Source organism: Thermobia domestica, chromosome 4 (genome assembly GCF_964235325.1).
Source record: "Thermobia domestica chromosome 4, izTheDome1.hap1.1, whole genome shotgun sequence".
Classification (NCBI taxonomy): Eukaryota; Metazoa; Arthropoda; class Insecta; order Zygentoma; family Lepismatidae; genus Thermobia; species Thermobia domestica.
Genome location: NC_137457.1, coordinates 264,607,792 through 264,627,238, shown reverse-complemented (window position 1 = coordinate 264,627,238; position 19,447 = coordinate 264,607,792). Strand labels below are relative to the sequence as shown.

The following is a 19,447-nucleotide window of genomic DNA, read 5'->3' as shown; positions in this document are numbered from 1 at the left end:
GGATTTACAGCGGGCTCATCACATTAAAGGGCATCCATCGTTGTGGTATGGAGATATCGAAACGAACACGTAGCTGTTTGTTGATATTTTTATTACAAGAATGAGTCATGAGTCTTGCAATATTCAGGTGTACAGCATACCTGTGTATATTACAGTACAATGAAATAAGCTTAACATTCAAAGTTCAGCCCTCGTGTTGAACTGCTTTTAGGCATCATCTTGCTAGATCCTCGATTCCACCTGTTCTTAGAGGCAAAGAAGGCAGTCACTGTAGTTTTCATTTGGTACTAATTGGTGAAGCATCATGCTTTTAGGAAACAGGGAAGTAATCCAAAGGGGTAAGGTGAACACAATTTTTTGGGGGTAGCATCATTTTGATGCCATCAACTTTCTACAGTTTCTTTGTGTTTTTCGAGCCGAGTGTGGTTGTGCGTTATCCTGGTGTAGCAGGACACCCTTTCGGTTCACCATTCCTGTAGTGCAGCATACATGCGCTTCAACTGTTAGGAATAAAGGAAGTCTGTTCTTGCTCAGCCACTTTTTTTTACATATTCGGATTTCAAAGAAGAAAAAAAAAATGTCGCATGTGACAACCTGTTTCAGGAAACGCACATCACGCAGATTTTGCAGCAGTGTCGGCATACATACATTCTGTTCTGGGTCTGAGTTGATGTCTACTCATGTGGCACAATGCGGCAGCTGCTAATGGTTTTTGAAAGTGGCATACACTACAGTGGATTGAGGCGTGTCAATCGTCGTGTGATGGTGGATGGATTCTCCCCAATGGCGTGTCGTATGTCCTTAGAATCTACCCTAGAGCGGCCGAACCTTGGCTGATCGCTATTTTTTACAACCTGCATGAAATTTCTGGAACCAACGAGTTGCTGTGCTGTGGTTCACTGCATCTTCCCCTTTCACATGAGAAATGTCTTGGGTTGCTGCCGCAGCATTATATCCGAGTTCGAACTCGTCCAGTAACAGTTCACGTATTAAAAGTTGTTGACCACTCTCAGTCACTGCCACTAAAAAATGACTGAAGATATTGACGGGGTGGCGTCATCCGTTTTATAAAGTCGTTTGCCACCCTGCCTCTTGGGGCGTTAGACCGTGTACTTACGGTCGATCACGGCGTGTATACGCATCTGCTGTTTGTGTTGTGGAAATATTGCAAGATTTATCCGTGTATCAGAGAAGTCATTTTTGTTTTGATACTTCTATGCCACAACGATGGATGCCGTGGATATCACGAGTCTGGTGTAGGTAGTTCAAGAAAACGCTGCTGAAGAAGATGAGAGATCCCGTTGAAATTTTCAGCAATTACTAATGACTAGAGGTCGGATGTTTATGCATTAAAAATCTGGAAAAGAGGCACTTGAAATTTAAAAAAATAGGCACTAAAATGTAACTCGAAATAATGAAGATAAATACTTAATACAATTAAAAAGAATAAATTCAAGTCTTAGATAATGCTCAAAGATTATAGAAATATACATGTTTGTTAATATCTTCCTTTACTCTATATATACAAACGAAGCTTGACATGAATTCCATGTATATATATTTTATATTATATATTATCAAGAGCTTGAAAAGTCCACACTCCTGCTCGCCAGTTATAAGTACTTCTTTACAATTGCGAATAAAGTGTGATCAATAAGAAGCAGTGGCCGGCGTACAGCTGGACCTGAAATGAAATTTTGAGTTTTACGTCCCACGGGTATGCCGGTTAGGCTAAAGGAGACGGTGATAATGAGTAATGAATGAAATGGTGGAATGAAGAAAGTGGGAGGAAACGGGAGAACCCCGAGAAAACCCACGCACACGGTGTTTGTCCACCACAAAGTTCACTTGGCGGGAGCAGGGTTTGAACCCGAGACCCCTAGCACCAGAGGTGAACGCTCTACCGCTGAGCCACCACGGCCCCCCCTACAGCTGGACATATCCACAAGAAATTCAAGAATAAATTGGAGACGTCACTCTTTTTTTTATTATTAGTAAGAGACATGCCAATAAGCCCAGTATTGATGTGTTTACTGTGTCGCAAAGTGATTTTTCTTTATTTGTATAAACACTGTGAGTGCAAAATGGTCTGGCTAGTACTTGCAAGCAAGATTTTCAAGCCCTATATATATATATAACATTTTCCCAATGAAGTCTTGAAGTCTTGTTTTGAAAAAAAATGCATGCATAGAACAGGCATTAGGTACTAAAGCAATTATTTAGACAGTAAGGGGCGGAATAGGCAAAATAAAATTGGCTTAAATTGAAACTATAACCTCCCATATAAACTTTAAAACGTTATTTTTGATTATATCTTTAATATTAAAGAATAGGCATTTTGCCTAACATCCGGTCTCTACTAATGACAGACGTACACTAAGATTGGTTTAACTGAATATATATTTGTAATTATGCTTAAGTTATAATAATAAGTCAACAATAAATTTATTGCTAAAATGTATAGGAAACCAACTGCTTGTGATTTTTACATACACAGTAAATTGCGCAGTCTTACTAATGGACGCTTTAATTTGTAGCAAATTTCTTTTTAAGGGTATATAGATTGTACCAACTAAGGGAGATATAAATAATCAGCTACAGATTATATATATTTGAATTACGTCAAAAGAATGGATACTCTAGGAACCCGTTGGATAAATTAAGAAAAAGAGCTTTCAACGTACATCATAGAGTCGCACGAAGGTCCGAGAATTACTGGATATTCTTTCCTTATTGGCCTAAATTATCATCCAGTCTGAACGAAGTTGAGTTAGAGATTAAGTGCAAATCGTCCATAAATACTAAAAAAGATTTTGCGAATTACAAAAAATTGTTAACAATTGAACATGCTGGAGTCCATCAAACTATTTGTAAATGCTGTAGTTGTTAAATTTGAGTAACTAGGAGAAATATTGGAACTAGAATATAAGAGAACGTACAAGAGATGCAACGGGTCAAGATTCTGGGTTATCTAGCTTATTAAAACACCTAGATATATCTAAATACAACTTTAAGTATGTCAAAATTATTAAGAAAATGTAACCACAAGTAGCAAAGAATGTGTTTTGAGTTGTATTACATTAGGATCAAACATTCAGCGTTAAATTTGGGTGAGGGCAAACTCGGCAAGAATTGGGACAGAAAGTAATAAAACAACTTCACTCGAAAAGGTCAGTCTCTGATTTTAAATTGAATAGGTTACTCAGTTCTTTTCTGCCACGCCCAGAGGTTACAAATTGAAGCAGCTTAACTATGGGAAAATTTCACACTTGAAGTGAAATATTTCTAAATAGTAGATGGTTGCTTGTTATATTGTTTTGTTACATGACTCTCATCCTCAAGTGTGGATATAATGTGTATAGATGGTCGTCAATACTTAAAAGAAAAACAGTGACTTTGGTGTTTTTGTTTTCTTAGAAAAGAGCTACAGGTAACAATGTTTAGAAACCAGTGTTCTTCAGTTAAGTGTCTAGCAAATGATGATAACAGGATTGGTTGTTGAAGAGATACTAGGAATGTAAAATCACAGTAGAAATTATAGGACACATAAAGAAGGCTAGCAATAGTGAATCTTAACCAAAAAAAAAAAAAAAAAGCCAGACTTTAGCTCTAGTAAAGTATAAGAAACTGAAAATTACTAATTACTTACATGTACCTAAATCATATTTCAGACTATATTTCTGCTTGCTCTATGGCAGCATTCTGCAAGTCTATATACAGATATTGGTTCAAGTTTAGCGTCTCTTTATGGCAGCAAGGCTATATGAGACGCGAATGTACAGTTTAAGGTTAGTGTAAAGAGACAAGTTTTGTCGATAGATGTCACTACAGTCTTCGTATGTCTCCCATGTATTTTTTCCCTTTCACGAAAATTTACAATTTCTTTTATAAATTTCAACCTAGAGACTTCAAATTTTTAGAAAAGAAACTTCATAACCTATTAAAGGGAACAATCCGTGCCGATTTTTTATTTAGAATTTTCTTCATTGTTGAAACAGTTCCATTGTTAAAGGTTTGGATATCCATTTCAATAATCAAGCCATTTCAACAATGAAGAAAATTCTAAATAAAAAATCGGCACGGGTTGTTCCCTTTAACAGGTTATGAAGTTCCTTCTCTAAAAATTTGAAGTCTCTGTGTTAAAATTTATAAAAGAAATCGTGAATTTCCGGAAAGATAAAAAAATAAATGGGAGAGATACGAAGACTGTAGTTACATCTAGCGGCAAAACTTGTCCCTTTAAACCAACCTTAAACAAGAATCCGAACCACCGTAATGTGTTCAAATGCTATCCCAACGAAAATCGAACCCGGAATCCTGTGCACAAAAGCGCGCGCGTTAGTCACTAGATCAGCAGGAAAGGCAGAAGTTTGTTGGTACCAACAAACATTTATATATGGCTCGAATGGTAAACGCGCCATATATATTACATCGTAGTTAAGGGAATTTAGACAGAGAATGAGATAACATTATTACTAATTTCATAAACAGATACGAGGGTTGCTGGAAAACTTTCGGCCTAATACTACTTACAGTGGCGCCATTGTTCTGCTGTTATGAAATTCGGAACAATACTGTGTTTAAAACTATCTTTGATTGTTTAAACTAATTCGTTTATTTTTCACAGCAGTGTTAAGTAGTTGTTTTGTGTGAGAAATTGAAATTTGCCGTGAACACTTTCGGAAGATGATATTTTCTGGTTTCCAATTTAAGACCGAAACACTGCATCAAGCGACTTCATTTGGCTTTTAGGGATAAAGCACCATCCAATAGGATTATGTACAATTGCTTTTCCGAATTCCAGCGTTGGTTCACATTTCTCAGTAATGATTTTTGTGAAGGTCTTCCATCCATATTTGTTGATGCTGCGCGTGAAATAATTTAGAGAGATCGGTCTGTGACACACTGTTGTGAGTTTTAGGCATCCATGCACATTGACGTGAAACCATTACATATAATTTTGCATGGCCGCCTGAACGTACGGAGATTTTCAAGCCGTTAGATCCCACACAACTCGACCGAAGCTTAAAAACAGGCTTGTATACTATATAATTACAGGGAAGGAAAGTAGGATCTATTCATGCGATCCCGAAACTAAACAGCGATCCACTGTATATTTCAAAGTGAGCCGAAACCAGCAGAGGTTGTTCGCTCAAAGAATACTCCTAAGCAAATGATCTCTTGTTTCTTCGGTTACATCGGACACATAGCAACCATAGCTCTAGAAGATCGAAGGACTGTAAAAGTTGAGTGATAGACAATTTGTTTGCCAGAGACCCTCAATGAATTGCGTAAAACAGTTACAAATCGCCGCCTCATTCTCCTCCACGACAGCACCAGTTCCCACTCAGCACACTAAACTGTTGATTTTTTTCCCCAGTAAATTTGTCGAACCAATGGCTCATTCTATACACGCAGTTGATTTAACACATAATGACCCATATATGAAAAATAAGATTCTTGGTAGGCGACTTGTGTCGCTGGACACAACGTATTCCTAACAGAGATTTCAGAGGTACACAATGTTAACGTATTCCTAACAGAGATTTCAGAGGTACTTCTTCAAACTGCGATGAATAAACAAATAGGGTTAAACAAGCAAAGATAATTTTAAAATTAAAAAATGAAGATTTAACATTAATGTTACTCTGAGTTTGTGACCTTGGTTTAACGTGTGTGTAGGAAATTTGTTATGTTGTTATCGATTCACAGGTGTTTTTATTATGTGAAATTTTATTCTCCACAATTGTGATGAAAACGAGTAGTAATCCACTTATTGATTTTAAAAATGTTTGTGTGATACATGGTGTGATCATTTTACGTAACCGGGTGATACATGGTCAGCGCATTGTTTCCTAGCTATCATTGTTTCTAACTTTCTAAACAAGAGTCTGCTACATTTTTTTATTCAGGTAATTCCCCAATTGACTCATGATCCCCTCTATACAATATATGATTCCACTGGGAAAGGAACCCAGGATCCAGAGTGTAAATCATGGAGAGACAGTTGGATTTCCGGTTACGAAATATGTTGAGAAATGAATTCCTCACTGTTCGTAATGATGAAAAAAATGTTTATATGTATATATATATATATATAGGGTGTTCTAAAAATGGCGCCCATGGACCACAGAGCATTATGCTACAAGTCAAAATAATGCTATATATATATATATATATATATATATATATATATATATATATATATATATATTTGTATACCTTTCGAGTTCTCGTCTAAGGACACAAATTGCACTATGTGGCAAAGTCGTAAATAAAGAACCATAGATTAGATCTACCAACTGTAATATTTTCCATAAGTAGAAGCTTTGCTTTGTATATACTTAAACAAAACTATTGCTGAGCAAAACAATATATTCACATAAAAAACTACATACGTGTTACAGTTTCCCCAACTAACACTTTGGCTTCATCAGACACTATATAGAAGATATAGTGTCTGATGAAGCCAAAGTGTTAGTTGGCGAAACTGTAACACGTATGTAGTTTTTCATGTGAATATATTGTTTTGCTCAGCAATAGTTTTGTTTGTGTTTAAATAGATCTACCAATCTATCAAATAGTTATATCGATTCTTTCCAGATGGCAGCTAAACCCGATATTTATTGACACTAGTATCACTTATTAGTGTAGCAATCAATTTAACAGCTCGTGGTATTCGTAGAGCAATGCTAATGGCTCCAAGTTAATCTGCGACGTTGACACATTGTGAAATTTTGATTCCCCATAGCGGCTGAAGGAGACCCCGGAGGGCATACCATCAATTACATTTTCGCTTTATTTTGGCCTGTAGAATAGTGAAAATGTTCTTGGTGCACCTCCGGTTTATTTAGGTGAAAATGTTTCAAAGTACTTGTAGAATATTTCTTTACAAGGAATGTATCGAATTACCAGTCACCCTGTATATATATATATATAGAGGGCGCAAAATTTCGAAGTCAGACACACTCGCCAATCCAAAAACGATGGTCGCCAGTATCTCTCACGTACAAATTATGAGAGGTCACCGCCCCCCCCCCCCCTACACACACACACGGTCTTTGGTTTGTCAAAGAAAGAGAGTACATTTGGGCATAAAATTTCAAAACAAGACAATTAGGTTCAGGATAATCAATTTTGAATTGGGCAATTCATATGCATGTTAAAAAAATATCTTACCTTAAGGTTTCATGTTTGTGTAACGCTCTCTCTCTCTCTGCACTGGACTACCAGTTGTCCATTGATCAAAGTCCGTAAACAAAATGTCAGCAGTCGGCAGTCTAAGCTCTATTGAGAGTGCTGAAGACTCTCTCACATGAAGCAGTACTCACAGTTACAACTACACAAAATGTGACAATTGGAAGCAAATTTGGAAATCTCGTGATGAAAGGAGGGGCGAATTACAACGTTGTGAAGACTTCACTTTCCATGTCCGTTGTAAAGATTTCACATTCCGTGTTTTCTCTCGCTCAGTGACAATGATTTTCGTGAGAAACAGAAACTGCGCAGTCCTGCGAGTTTAGGCAGTAACCGTTCCTACTGAACACTGGTCGCCAGCTCTTAAATTTCTAGTTGCCAATGACCAATATATGTATACAGAGCGAAATCCAGGATTTTCTGACGCGGGTGCATCAAGAACTACCAGTACATTTGAATTCAATTTAATTTTTTAAGATGCCTTTAGGCATCTGTAGTGTGAATGAAGAATTTCCCTGGAAATGCTAAGTGTCTGTTCTCGGTAAATCCTTTTTCTTCAAAACCTTCAGAAAATTGACTTAAACTATTGCTTTTGCAAAACTTCGCTTTCTTGTAAGCTCGAAACGTAAACATGACATGAAATTTTCGGAAAGTATTGCTATTTTCACTACTGGCGTCTCACTTTAGATAGTGTATATTCACAACAAAAGGGGTGGTGGTGCACGTGCTCCGGTGCACCCTTAAAGATAGTGTAGCAAAGATACATAAATACATACATATATATGTATGTATGTATCTTGGCTATGCCATCTTCCATTTACACGAGAGTTTTAAAATGCATATAAGTAATCAATTGTTAAAATTTACCAGTACATTGTATTGCACATGAAATGGACATTGGCCGGTACTAAGCAACTAATCAAAATTTATGCCGGAAGTAGAGTATCTTATGGATTTTTATTATTACATTTTCATTGACATGTGTATCCTAAGGGGGGAGAGGGATTCAAATTTCTTTCATAAACGTATTCTCCCCGTGCGATTAGGCTTATGTTTTCAGTTAGTGTGGTTATAAAAACAAACTATGAAATTATATCTCTCAATAATAGAAATTCTAAAATTTGTAATAATTAACCCTTATTTTGGCCAAAGAATCATGTTCCTAAGTTTAGTAATTCAATTTCTCAATTTTTGTTCAGGGAGTTGCTGATATATATGCCATTTTTATATTTTGTAGTGGCCTCTAGACAGAAGCAGCCGCATCGTATACGTGAAATGTTTATGTAGTGTTCACAATTTGAATAAACAAACATCTTCACCAAATTTGAAGAATATCTAAGATGTTGAGTGACGTTTCAAAACAACACCGACAACGTTTGGGAGGCGATTCCTGACACCAAAATAAGACGAAAAGTGTAGACCAACCTGGGTGCACAAATGCTTCCTTTCGGAGTTATAGGCTGCCAAAAAATACGAAATAATAAACTTTAAAAGTCCATAGCTCCAAAACTAAGAGATCTACCCTACCGTAGTCGGGTCAAGACTTCACTTAGGAACTAATATCTGCGCTATCCAAAAATACATGTTTCAGAATCCTAAGGTATTCACGCAACAATTTTTATAGAGGTAGTTCGCTACGGGCATATAATTTAAAGTACTCACCAACTATCTCTATAAAAATTGTTGCGTGAGTATCGCAAGATTCTGAAACATGAATATTTTGATAGGGCACGTACTAGTTCCTGAATAAAAGTCTTGGCCCGACTATAGAGGGTTCCATAGTATTGGAGCTATAGACCTTTAAAGTTCATTTTTTCATGTTTTCGTCAGTCCATCACTCCGAAAGGAAGCATTTGTGCACCCAGATTGGTCTATACTTTTTATCTTATCTTGGTGTCAGGAATCACCTCCCAAACGTTGTCGGTGTTGTTTTGAAACACCCTGTATATATTGGTTGAATTGACAAGGAATGCGCTTTTATAATTTCCGTATGAATGACATGCTCTCGTATTTATCGTGCACGTTGTATAAGCAACTTACTGTGTTTAGTTTCAATACTGTTATTTCTAAGTATATATTTATTGTTTATCAGCTTCTGTTAGTGACTGTTCTGTCTGTTTTACAGATTCCCATGGTAACCAGTGTGTATAACCATGAGTTCTCAACGTGGGAATGTAAGTCGAACGAGAGCGCAGAAACATCAAAATGTTAAAGCATACAAGAATGATTTACATGATAAAAGTACTAAGATTAAATTTATTAACCAGATCGAAATAACCAACGTGTGTCAAAGATGTAAAGACATTTTAGAATGGAAAATTAAATACAAGAAATATAAGCCTTTAAAAATGCCAACGAAATGTACCAAGTGCGGCCAAAAAACCGTGAAAAATGCTTATCATATTCTTTGTCAACCGTGTGCACAAGAGTTAAATGTTTGTGGCAAATGTGGAAAGGAGGCCATTATAGTCAAAGCAAAACCTACAGCGCAGGAGCAGGCAAAAATAAATAGTGAAATTGAACAAATAATTAAACAACTTCCTGTTCGAAAGCAAAGGACTTTCTTCAGATACGTCGCAAAAGCAGCGAAAGGTAAATTGGGTGTTGTCCTAATAATCTTCTCTAGTTATTAATTTTATAAGTTATTTATTAAAAAATTGCATAGGAAACAGTAGGAAAGGTCATTTGATGCACTATCAGTCAAGAGCAGGAAAAGTCAGGAACTTGGAAACAGGTACTTGAAGAAGTTAGGGAGTTTAGTTGTTAATAGTACAAAAAATCAATGACATTATTATTTTTACTTCTCTGCTTTTGATCAATGCAAAGCGTTATGAGTATACTTTTCTTTTATGACTAAACTCCCAAGCATGAAGGACACGAAAAACTTACGGCGACCAGCTGAACTTGGTTGTACTGGTCTTATTTTTTGTGAACTTAGTGACAATATTAATGCTAACCCCCTATCTTGTGAGTACTCTCAATATCTAGTTGATCGTATGAGTGAAAGAAGTTTAAAGCTAATATGAAAGACCTTGTGCGGTGGAAATAAATGGAAAAATATTTCAATCTGTTTGTGCTTCATGGAAGTGGTACGAGGGAGCCATATGAGGAGAGAGCTCCCTCGTGGCTAAGCGGTTAGCGTACGCGCCTTCGGCGTGGGAGACCCGGCGGGAGCTCATGTGGTTCGGATTCCACGTTAATCAGTATGTCCACGTCTCATGTAGCCTCGCTGCTGAACGGGACGTTAAACACAAAATCAACTCAACCCATATGAGGAAGAAAGAGTGTGCCAAAGAAAATATAATTGAGTCGTAAAAGCGTGAGCGTAAACGCAAAGCTGATCAAATTACTATAATAGAGAGGAAGAAAACAAAGTTATCAAAAGAAGCTGCTCTGGGAACAGGAGCTATCAACGTGGATATTGTCACTTTGAGAAAATCTCTTCCGTAACGCAATGAAAACTTGTCACAATTGTTTGTTAGTTACAGTATGTTGTTTGCGAGGTTGTGTTTATTATCATCTGAATACATCATGTAACTTTCTATTATTATTATTATTATTATTATTATTATTATTATTATTTGCTTATATAAAACACACAGAAAAGCAGAGGATGGATGTTGTTGTGGACCTTTCTGTGTTAGCTAACAAAAATTTCCTAATCTTAGAAGCTAAAATATATATATACTAGAAACTTAGGAAATTCAATCTGGAAATTGTGCTCTATAGGCCTGGAAAACCTAAAAGCCAGGGAATGAAGATAGAAAATCCCTGGTAACTCGAAGAATGAGTGTTATGCTCGAGACAAACAAGAAATTATAGGAACAGTTACTTCATCTATATACTGTACTTAGATATAAAAATCTAAAGAGTAGTCCTTTGTGGCTAAGTTGATAATGAACGTGCTTTCTGTGCGCATAATCCTATATTCGATTCCTTGTGAAAATTTCACATAAAAGCGTTGTAATGATGAAAATCGTGTTTTAAGCAGTAAGCGACGTTTCATATAACTTTGGTGCTGAAGAACATTTTAGCATGAACCAATAAATTACTTAATCTGAAGGTTAGTATAAATATGTACATTATATATATAGTGGCATGAACTTACCGCTTTGCTTTTTGAAGAGAACATTGGAAATGTGTTCTGTCACAGCTTACAGAAACTTCTGGAATGCTTTATGAATCGAATTTCGAGGAATGCCAGAGATTTCTTCTTCAGTCTTTCTGTTTCTTTTTCTGTTCCTGTTCACCGATTGTTACAGGACGTGTGTTGTATACTTCGGTTTTAAGGTCTTCCCACAGAAAGAAATAGCAAACTCTGAGTTCAGGGAATCTCGGAGACTATTGAAATATCACTGTTACGTAAAATGGCCTGTCTTCCAGCGAACGCACGTTTCGCATCACTCCAATGTACCGTGATTTCTAAATGGCCAAGTTTTCTCAATGGTATAATATTGATATTGAACAAGTCCCAATGTTTCGAATCCTAGATTGAAAACTAATTGTTTTTTGTAGACCACCATATATATATCGTACGCAATTCACGAAACTTACCCGATCTTCACCAAAATTGGAATGATAATAGATTTCGACGAGCTTAGTACCCGTATTCAATGTGATGATGGTCAGACATTTATTTCTCGAGCTGTTCACCATCAAAGGATACTTTATATTTCATGCCGTCATTGAAACTGGTCCGATTTTGACCAAATTTGCCATGGTAATAGAATTGAATAAGCTTAATATGGATATGATGTACTATGATATGAAGACCTTTGGTTCCTGAGTTGGGCTTAGAATTTGTAAAAACAAGAATTTCACTAAAACACAATTAAATTCATCTGAACTTGACTGAAGTCGGTATGGTGGTAGACCCTGAAGAGTGAGGTACGCATATGTAATCTTATTATTGACAGCTGTCCAATGAATTAGGATAAATAACACTTGCAACGTACGGGTACGATCCAAACAATGAAAATGTATATTGTATTGAAGTCAACTTTCAATCCCTCGTAAAGATTATTCACCAAATGCCTCTCCAGATGGGAGTAGTAGACTTTTACACATTGCCTATGTTGATTAGTCTTTCTTTGCATTGTATGCTCAAAACATACGTAGTTTCAGTGTAAACAGTGAAAAACGAATTTTTGTCGATTCCGATAAACTTACTTATTTATAATCTTCTTAATACTTCTCATTACTGAGCTGAAGAACGTACATAATCGTTCATCCATTCGTAGCTAAAAGGCCCAGACAAAGGTGTAATTCAGGGCCACCGAAAAAAATCAGCAACTGGATAAAAAAATTAGAATACTATAGTTTTTTTCTTTTTTCAGAATGAAGTATTATGGGACATTGGGAGATGCATGATCAGTATTTAGGTTTTCAACGCCATCATTTCTGTTAAGAAACGCAAACTACAGTTTGGTGTTACTTATAAGGAGCCAGACTAAATTTATTAGCTCCACCCCAGCTGATGAGGAAATCAGTATCGAAGAGAGAGATTATTTGCAGAAATAGGGGCTGCCAGAAGATGCTAAGCAAAGCGCATCGGTACTTAAATGAATAAATAAAAATTAAATTCAAATGCGTGGCTTTTCAGTTGCTACACAATGTTAGATTGCTACTATTCTTGCTACACAATGTTGCTACTATTCTTGATGGCACGATCGTCGACCAGTGTTGCTGCACAATGTTTCATTTGCTACTATTCTTGATGGGGGCACGATTATCAATACCGATCGATAATTGTGCCCCCATCAAGAATAGTAGACGATAACTAACCATTTGATTATACGGGAGTACAAAGTAAACTGTAATAGACCTCAAACGTATCAATTAACGTTTTAATTCAGTTAACTACGTAGCCAGTTATATCACTGCAGAAGTTTTTCATATGATTCTGTCCTGTGTTAGATCATGAGAATCATGTAGAGAATTCGAATATTGGTATCTAATGGAATTACATTCGAAATGAAAGTAGACATAAATCCGGATTAAACTGCACATTTCTGCTCCTGGTCCTTCATTGCTCTGGTAAGTTTCGTATTATTTGTAATTACCACTTGACTTACTTTCTTGGCGTGTGGAGTTTCTGATTCGATTCCAGATCTCACCAAGTGATGATCAGGCACCACGTGCATAGGTTTTCTTGGGGCTCTTCTCTTTCCTTCCAGTTTTATCATTCCACCATAATAATCCGTCTCATCATCATTACGGTCTCGGTGCAATGATCGTGGGACGTAAAACTAAAAGAAAATCATTTAATTTCTTACATAATTTTAGTTTTTATCGTTTAACTCTATCTTTTACTGCAGCTTCATCTATGTAAATTCACTTTATTTCTCTACTCCGATATTACTCGTCTGAAATGTTGTTTTTGAGTACTTTTCCGAAATCAAAATTGATCTGGCAGCTTGTTCTTCCAAGACAAGCTTTATTGTCATAGCATCACATGTATTGTCTTTTTTCTATCCTTTTTACTTGATTATGTTTCATGTAAACGATACAAAGTAAACAGTAGAACAGATAGTGTCTTAATGAGTAAGTAGTTATTATGACAGGATTTCAAGTTTTGCATTTTTTAAATGTAAATTTGTACTTAATGCGCAGTGTACCCTGTGTTTAAAAGTGTTAATATTCTAGGTCTTATGCTGGTATGGTAGTTTGTTGATACAGTTTTATTCCTTTGAATATAATTGTGTGATTGGATTTTGTTAGCTGAAATCTTGATAAGTATAAATGTGTAAAAATTCTGGTATCATTCAAATGAAATACGCAGTTATTTTCAAAAGTATTGTGTGAATGTGTATATGAACAGTTTTCAAAATACTTACAGGTAGAAGGGTTACATATTCAGACTTTGAAATAGAGATTGCTGTCCATAGTAGGAGGCACTCGACAGGATCACACTGGAAAGTTAGCATAAGTTAGCCTATAATATCTTTGTAACGGACCGTGAATGATCCTGTTATTATCTGTTATCTAGATTATGATTATATGACCATTTTGTGTTATAATTTGGGTATTTCCATACATTCTGTTACGTTGTATCTTTTTTACTACAAAGCTTCGATTTTGTGTAACTTTTCTTTAATTTATGTAAGTTTCTACTTCAATATTTTATCTACAATACATATATCCTGAGCAGTAATACATTGATGTCTTTATCTATGTTGTTTGTTGTATATTACTATTTCATTGTTCTTTATTTTATGTTACGTGCTGTAAACTAATGGATTACAAATATCACTGTTTTCAGACAGGAATTCTCGTATCCTGTCTTTGTGAACTGTCAGTGAAATGTTTCCCTTTCTTTAATATTATAAAGATTATTGTATGTTTTTCGCATCAATTCTAGAACTAAATGTAAACAGACCTTAGAAACTAAAACCTTCAGAAGTAATAGCTCATGAAATTAGTGAAAGTCATCAGATGAGAAGGGTAAATACTCTAAATTTCTGCTTGTTAATAATTGCGTAATTTTATACTTTACATGGTGATTGTGGACGTACCAAAAATATCATTTTAAACGGAAGGTCGTGCAGCTTCAGGATGTTGATCTACTGTGGTGATTAAGTGCTAACACACTCGTCTTTGGTGCGAATGGTTCCGAGTTCGATTCTCAGTGGAGACACTAGGTCGAAAAAGCGTAAAAGCTTTTGCAGGGCAGTCATCCTGAGTGAGGGATTTTCCTCATTCACACCAGGCAAATGCCGAGGTGGTACCCAACATACAGGTTCCAGGTTGCTTCGTTCCTTCCCTTTCCTCGGATAGGGTGATCGCCAAGATACGTCATTTCTTATACATGACGGACTAACATGACCATAGATGCTAAAAGTCCAGAGATCTAATTCCTAACCGTGGTGGTCAAACCGCTGACCACACGCCTTATTCTCTTGGCCACTAAGAGATACTCACCGGAATTTAAAGTCATTATGAAGATCAGTGATGAACAGTTGAAACGCACACTGTAGTCAGAACAAAATAAGAACCAAACAATTGGAGTGGTCCTTGAGATGTCAAAATTAACAAATATTGAGGCTTTAATAGTTTGGTTAGACGGAACTTTTTCACTAGTGCTGTATGCACAAAGTACAGTTCAAAAAACTTAATTATAATATACTGTTATAATATACATAATTATAATATGTTAATTATACTGTATTATTAAACTTATAAGAAAAAGAGTCCTATAAGAATACAGATAGTACATAAAAAATTACTATAAAAAATAGTCTATGAGAAATCCCCGAGCAACTTTTATTATACAAGCTATCACTGGATCAACAGAAAGACAGAAAATCATTGAAATTCAATATGGACAAAATTAGGTTACGCACTTACGCATAAATAAATTTGCTTTGCAGTAAATTGTACATTAGTCACGTCACTTGGTAAAAGTATTGTAATATATAACAGATGGGTGAAACTGTGTAATCGATTTTCATGCTGCATGAATATAAAGGAGGGTTGTTTACTGAACCCTATTGAAAGGGAAGCTTTTAAAGAATTGAGTAAATTTTAGTTTAACGTTTTGAATTATTACATACATACATACACACTTTCATAATTTCTTGTATTTTGTCTTCTATAAACGAAAGGATAGATGCTATATAAGTCTAAATATTATGTAAATAGAAATACTTGTATCGCAAAAGCTTTGTAAGGTGATACAGAAAATTACATAGTTCTGACTATTATTATTATTCCTCCTCGCTGGTCCACAGGGGTGTTCGGTGTACAAGGTCCTGGGTTTGATTCCGGTGGGAGAATCCTTAAGAATTTAAAAGCATTACGGTGGTTCGGATTTCTCCTTATATCTTATGTACCCTTGGTGCTAAGAAGGGACGCTAAACTTAAAAAATGAAATGAAATCTTTGAGTTTTACGTCCCATGGTTATGCCGGTTAGGCTAAAGGAGACGGTGATGATGAGTAATGAATGAAATGGTGGAATATACACATTAGTAATAATAATAATCGAGGTCACGTGGTTCATATTTCACATTAAGCGGTAGTGTCACGTGTTATAAAGCCTAACAAGGTTATAAAATTCGAGATAAACTAAAAATCTACAAGTATTTTTTTTTTTTTTTAATATCGTAGGGAGGGGAAGAAGGACGACTATTAACAACGTTTTGGTTAACAGTAATACTCTTGTAAACAACATGTAACATAAAATGTTCAGTTCTCATTGCTTCTGAAGGGGAACAATTAACAAAACAAATGCGGAGATATTTAAAACTATCAGGGAATGTTATCATTATAGCACTGTGAGTTCTTACGTAAGCTTAAGAGTTAACTTCATAATTTTTATATAGCACAACGTGAGCTCAGAGAAGACAAAGGCTTTCCGGTCTATACCTGAATACAACCTTGCTAACATGCATAAAATTTAGCGGGGCTCACTCGCGGCTATATGGTTATCGTATGAGCGTTTAGCGGAGAAGAGTCGGGTTCGATTCCGGAGGAAACCCATGTGGTTCAGGTCCCATATTAAGCTATAAATTCACGTCTCATATAGGCTCGGTGCTAAAAAGGACGCTAAATTCCAAAATAATCAATCAACCAACGGATATAATGGATACCCAGTCATGTTACTCTCCGAGTTTGTATTCTCCTTTCCAGGAAATGTTCCAGGATATAACACTTATTAACTACTACTACACTTTTTTTTTTTTTTTTTCATTAGAAATAATCTGGAACTTTTACTAGGGAACTCCGTTTGTAAGTGTGTACAAGAAGTAGTGACTCGCCTTTTGAGTGATCAGTACATTTTTATTATAAACAAGAACGGCATGAAACAAAATTGTAGGTACAGAGAAATGATCAAGTGCTTTACAGTATCTAATTTGGAAGTCCACCTGGCGGCCATTAACATCGATACATGCCTGCAACCGGAGACGCACATTTCTGCACTCATCTCGGCACATCTGAGTGGGAATGATGTTTAATTTCTCGGCGATTCGAGCCGTCAATTCCGCAAAATTGTTTATGGGTCTTGGATATACCTTGTTACTGTTTTCCGCTGTGGCGCAGGATCACCGTATTGCTCCTTCATTCGTTGCTGGACTTCCGTAACGTTGTGTGTCTCAGAAAATAGGCAAACAGATTGGACACGTTTTTCAAGCGTCAGGCGAGCCGCCATCTTGTAGTGTTGTAAACTAAAAAAAAAAAGGAAAATACAAACAAAACAAGAAACAAACAATCATGCAGCCTAACCTACCGCACCTAACAAGTGAGTCACTACTTGTGGGACACCCTGTATTTAATACTTTTCGTTTGGCATATAAAAAGTAAAGGCTGGTTCTCAAAGATGCAAACATCTGCACGAGCTAGGTGAAAGTAAAGACACTTTCACACACTTCCTTAACTATGACACGTAGTAGGGATGATGTAATCAGACTGTAGTGATGATATATCCAGATTGTTCTAGTTACCAATTCCACAAAGGCAGGGTGAATCTTAGAGCTATATTAGAACGAAGGTAGAATGAATGAAAAAAAAAAAAAAACTCCGCCACCGTATCTCCACCACAACTCATACAGCGCCCTCTCTAAATACGGGAGATCTTTTTGACGAACTCTCTATTACCGTCGTCAACCTGGAACCACGCTGTGTATCAACGGTGGTCCATGGACTACCCTTTGAGAAACTCAATTCTATACATTGAAAATAAATTTATAAATTGTGTACTGTACTACGATATTACTGCTTATCCTTCAGCTCTGAGGAGAGATTTAAAAGCGATAGTTACGATTTATAATAATAATATTAGCAGTTACTTACATTTTTTTTTTTTTTTTTTTTAATTTCATTTCATGCAGCAACTTGGGTTCTTCCTTGTCTTTCAACCTTCATCATACTCATTGGCATGATAAGTTAAATCATGTTGCTTGATGCTAAACTTCTTTGGACAGCTCGTTAATTTTTTTTAACACATTAAAGGTTTAATACTATTATACTATTACTGGCTTGTACGAAAGAAGAAAATACAAATCTTCTGAAGAAGGATTGAATGAACTTGCGATCTATAAGTTTACTGTAACTGTTTTATTTTGCGTTATGCGTCCAGCCCGACTTAACTGCTGTTTCCTTGTTTAAGCAGCCTACTCCACTAGGACTATATGGTGTCACAAGTATTGAAGTGGAAGCACTGACCTGACAATCTTTCTTTACTCGTAACAATTTCTGCCACGTTGCTTGAGCAAATTCGCTCAGCCAGCCTTAGCGAACGAGCAAGATTCTGGGAGTGCCTGGTATAGAGTTAAAAAAAAAAAAAAAAAAAAAAAAATCTGAGCGTAGCTTATAGTTTATATTTAATTCTATAGAAGCGTACTTGTGTGGCCTGACATCTATAGGCCTCCTCTCGCGGATCTAATCCATTTATCATTTTGCCAGTCAGACCTGTTCATTAGCAATTTTTGCGGTTGCTTGGTGAGTGCACTGGAACAGAAGTTGGATCAGCAATCTTGGTTAAACCCATTTAGGAAATTTCCAAAAGAAGTAATTTAATTAACACCATTTATTTTACAAAAGTTTATTTTTCAAACTAAATTCGTTTTGTTTCACTGTAGTAATATCTTATATGGACGTGCTCCTGCTTTCATTAGTAAGTAATAGCATTTATTTAAATATTCTGAGCAGGAGTTATTTTTCTGTTTCAGAAACCAAAGCTGAAGATGGTAGCAAGGAAGACTCACAAGAGGCATGCTCAGACATATCAAATCTTGATCTTATGAAGTACTTAAAAGAACTTAAGCAAGGCTCTAGAGGCATCGATGACGATGACGACGACGACGAGTATGATGATGATGGTGATCTGGATGACATTGTAGACGAATTTGGTGATTGTAAAGTATCTGATAGTGATTAAATGATTATTTTGTATGGAAGTCTTTCATTTCGTTTCCATTCAAACTAAAGAAATCTAGAACATGTGCATCGGAAACTTATAAATCCTTCCGTTTCCCATTTTGGTAAAATCTAATATGGCAAGAAATTATCAATAACATATTATTATTGTTAATTATATTGTTATCAAAAGGGAGTGATCTTCATTTAGATTAAAACTTTCTAGTTGAAATCTTCTACAAATGATGTTCCTGGTGTTAGCATTGTTTGACGCGATGAACTTACATTTTTACTGTTGCTCTTTGTGTTTGCATTACATATTTGAACAACTTAACGGTGAATTCTTAGAAAAGCGGAATCTTCCTTAAAAACGCTCTTGGCTTCCAGCGATGCCAT

The 19,447-nt window shown here is 36.0% G+C and overlaps 1 protein-coding gene across 1 annotated transcript in view; it reads left to right on the top strand.

Moving 5' to 3' along the window:
- Positions 1 to 19,087, top strand: part of LOC145684044 (uncharacterized) — a 28,429-nt gene extending 9,342 nt beyond the window's left edge. The window contains exons 2-3 of the mRNA XM_081755875.1: positions 9,323 to 9,789; positions 18,865 to 19,087. Coding sequence (XP_081612001.1) covers positions 9,351 to 9,789; positions 18,865 to 19,073 — 648 coding nt within the window. The 5' untranslated portion in view covers positions 9,323 to 9,350 and the 3' untranslated portion in view covers positions 19,074 to 19,087. The remainder of the gene's footprint in view (positions 1 to 9,322; positions 9,790 to 18,864) is intronic.
- The last annotated feature ends 360 nt before the right edge of the window (positions 19,088 to 19,447 follow it).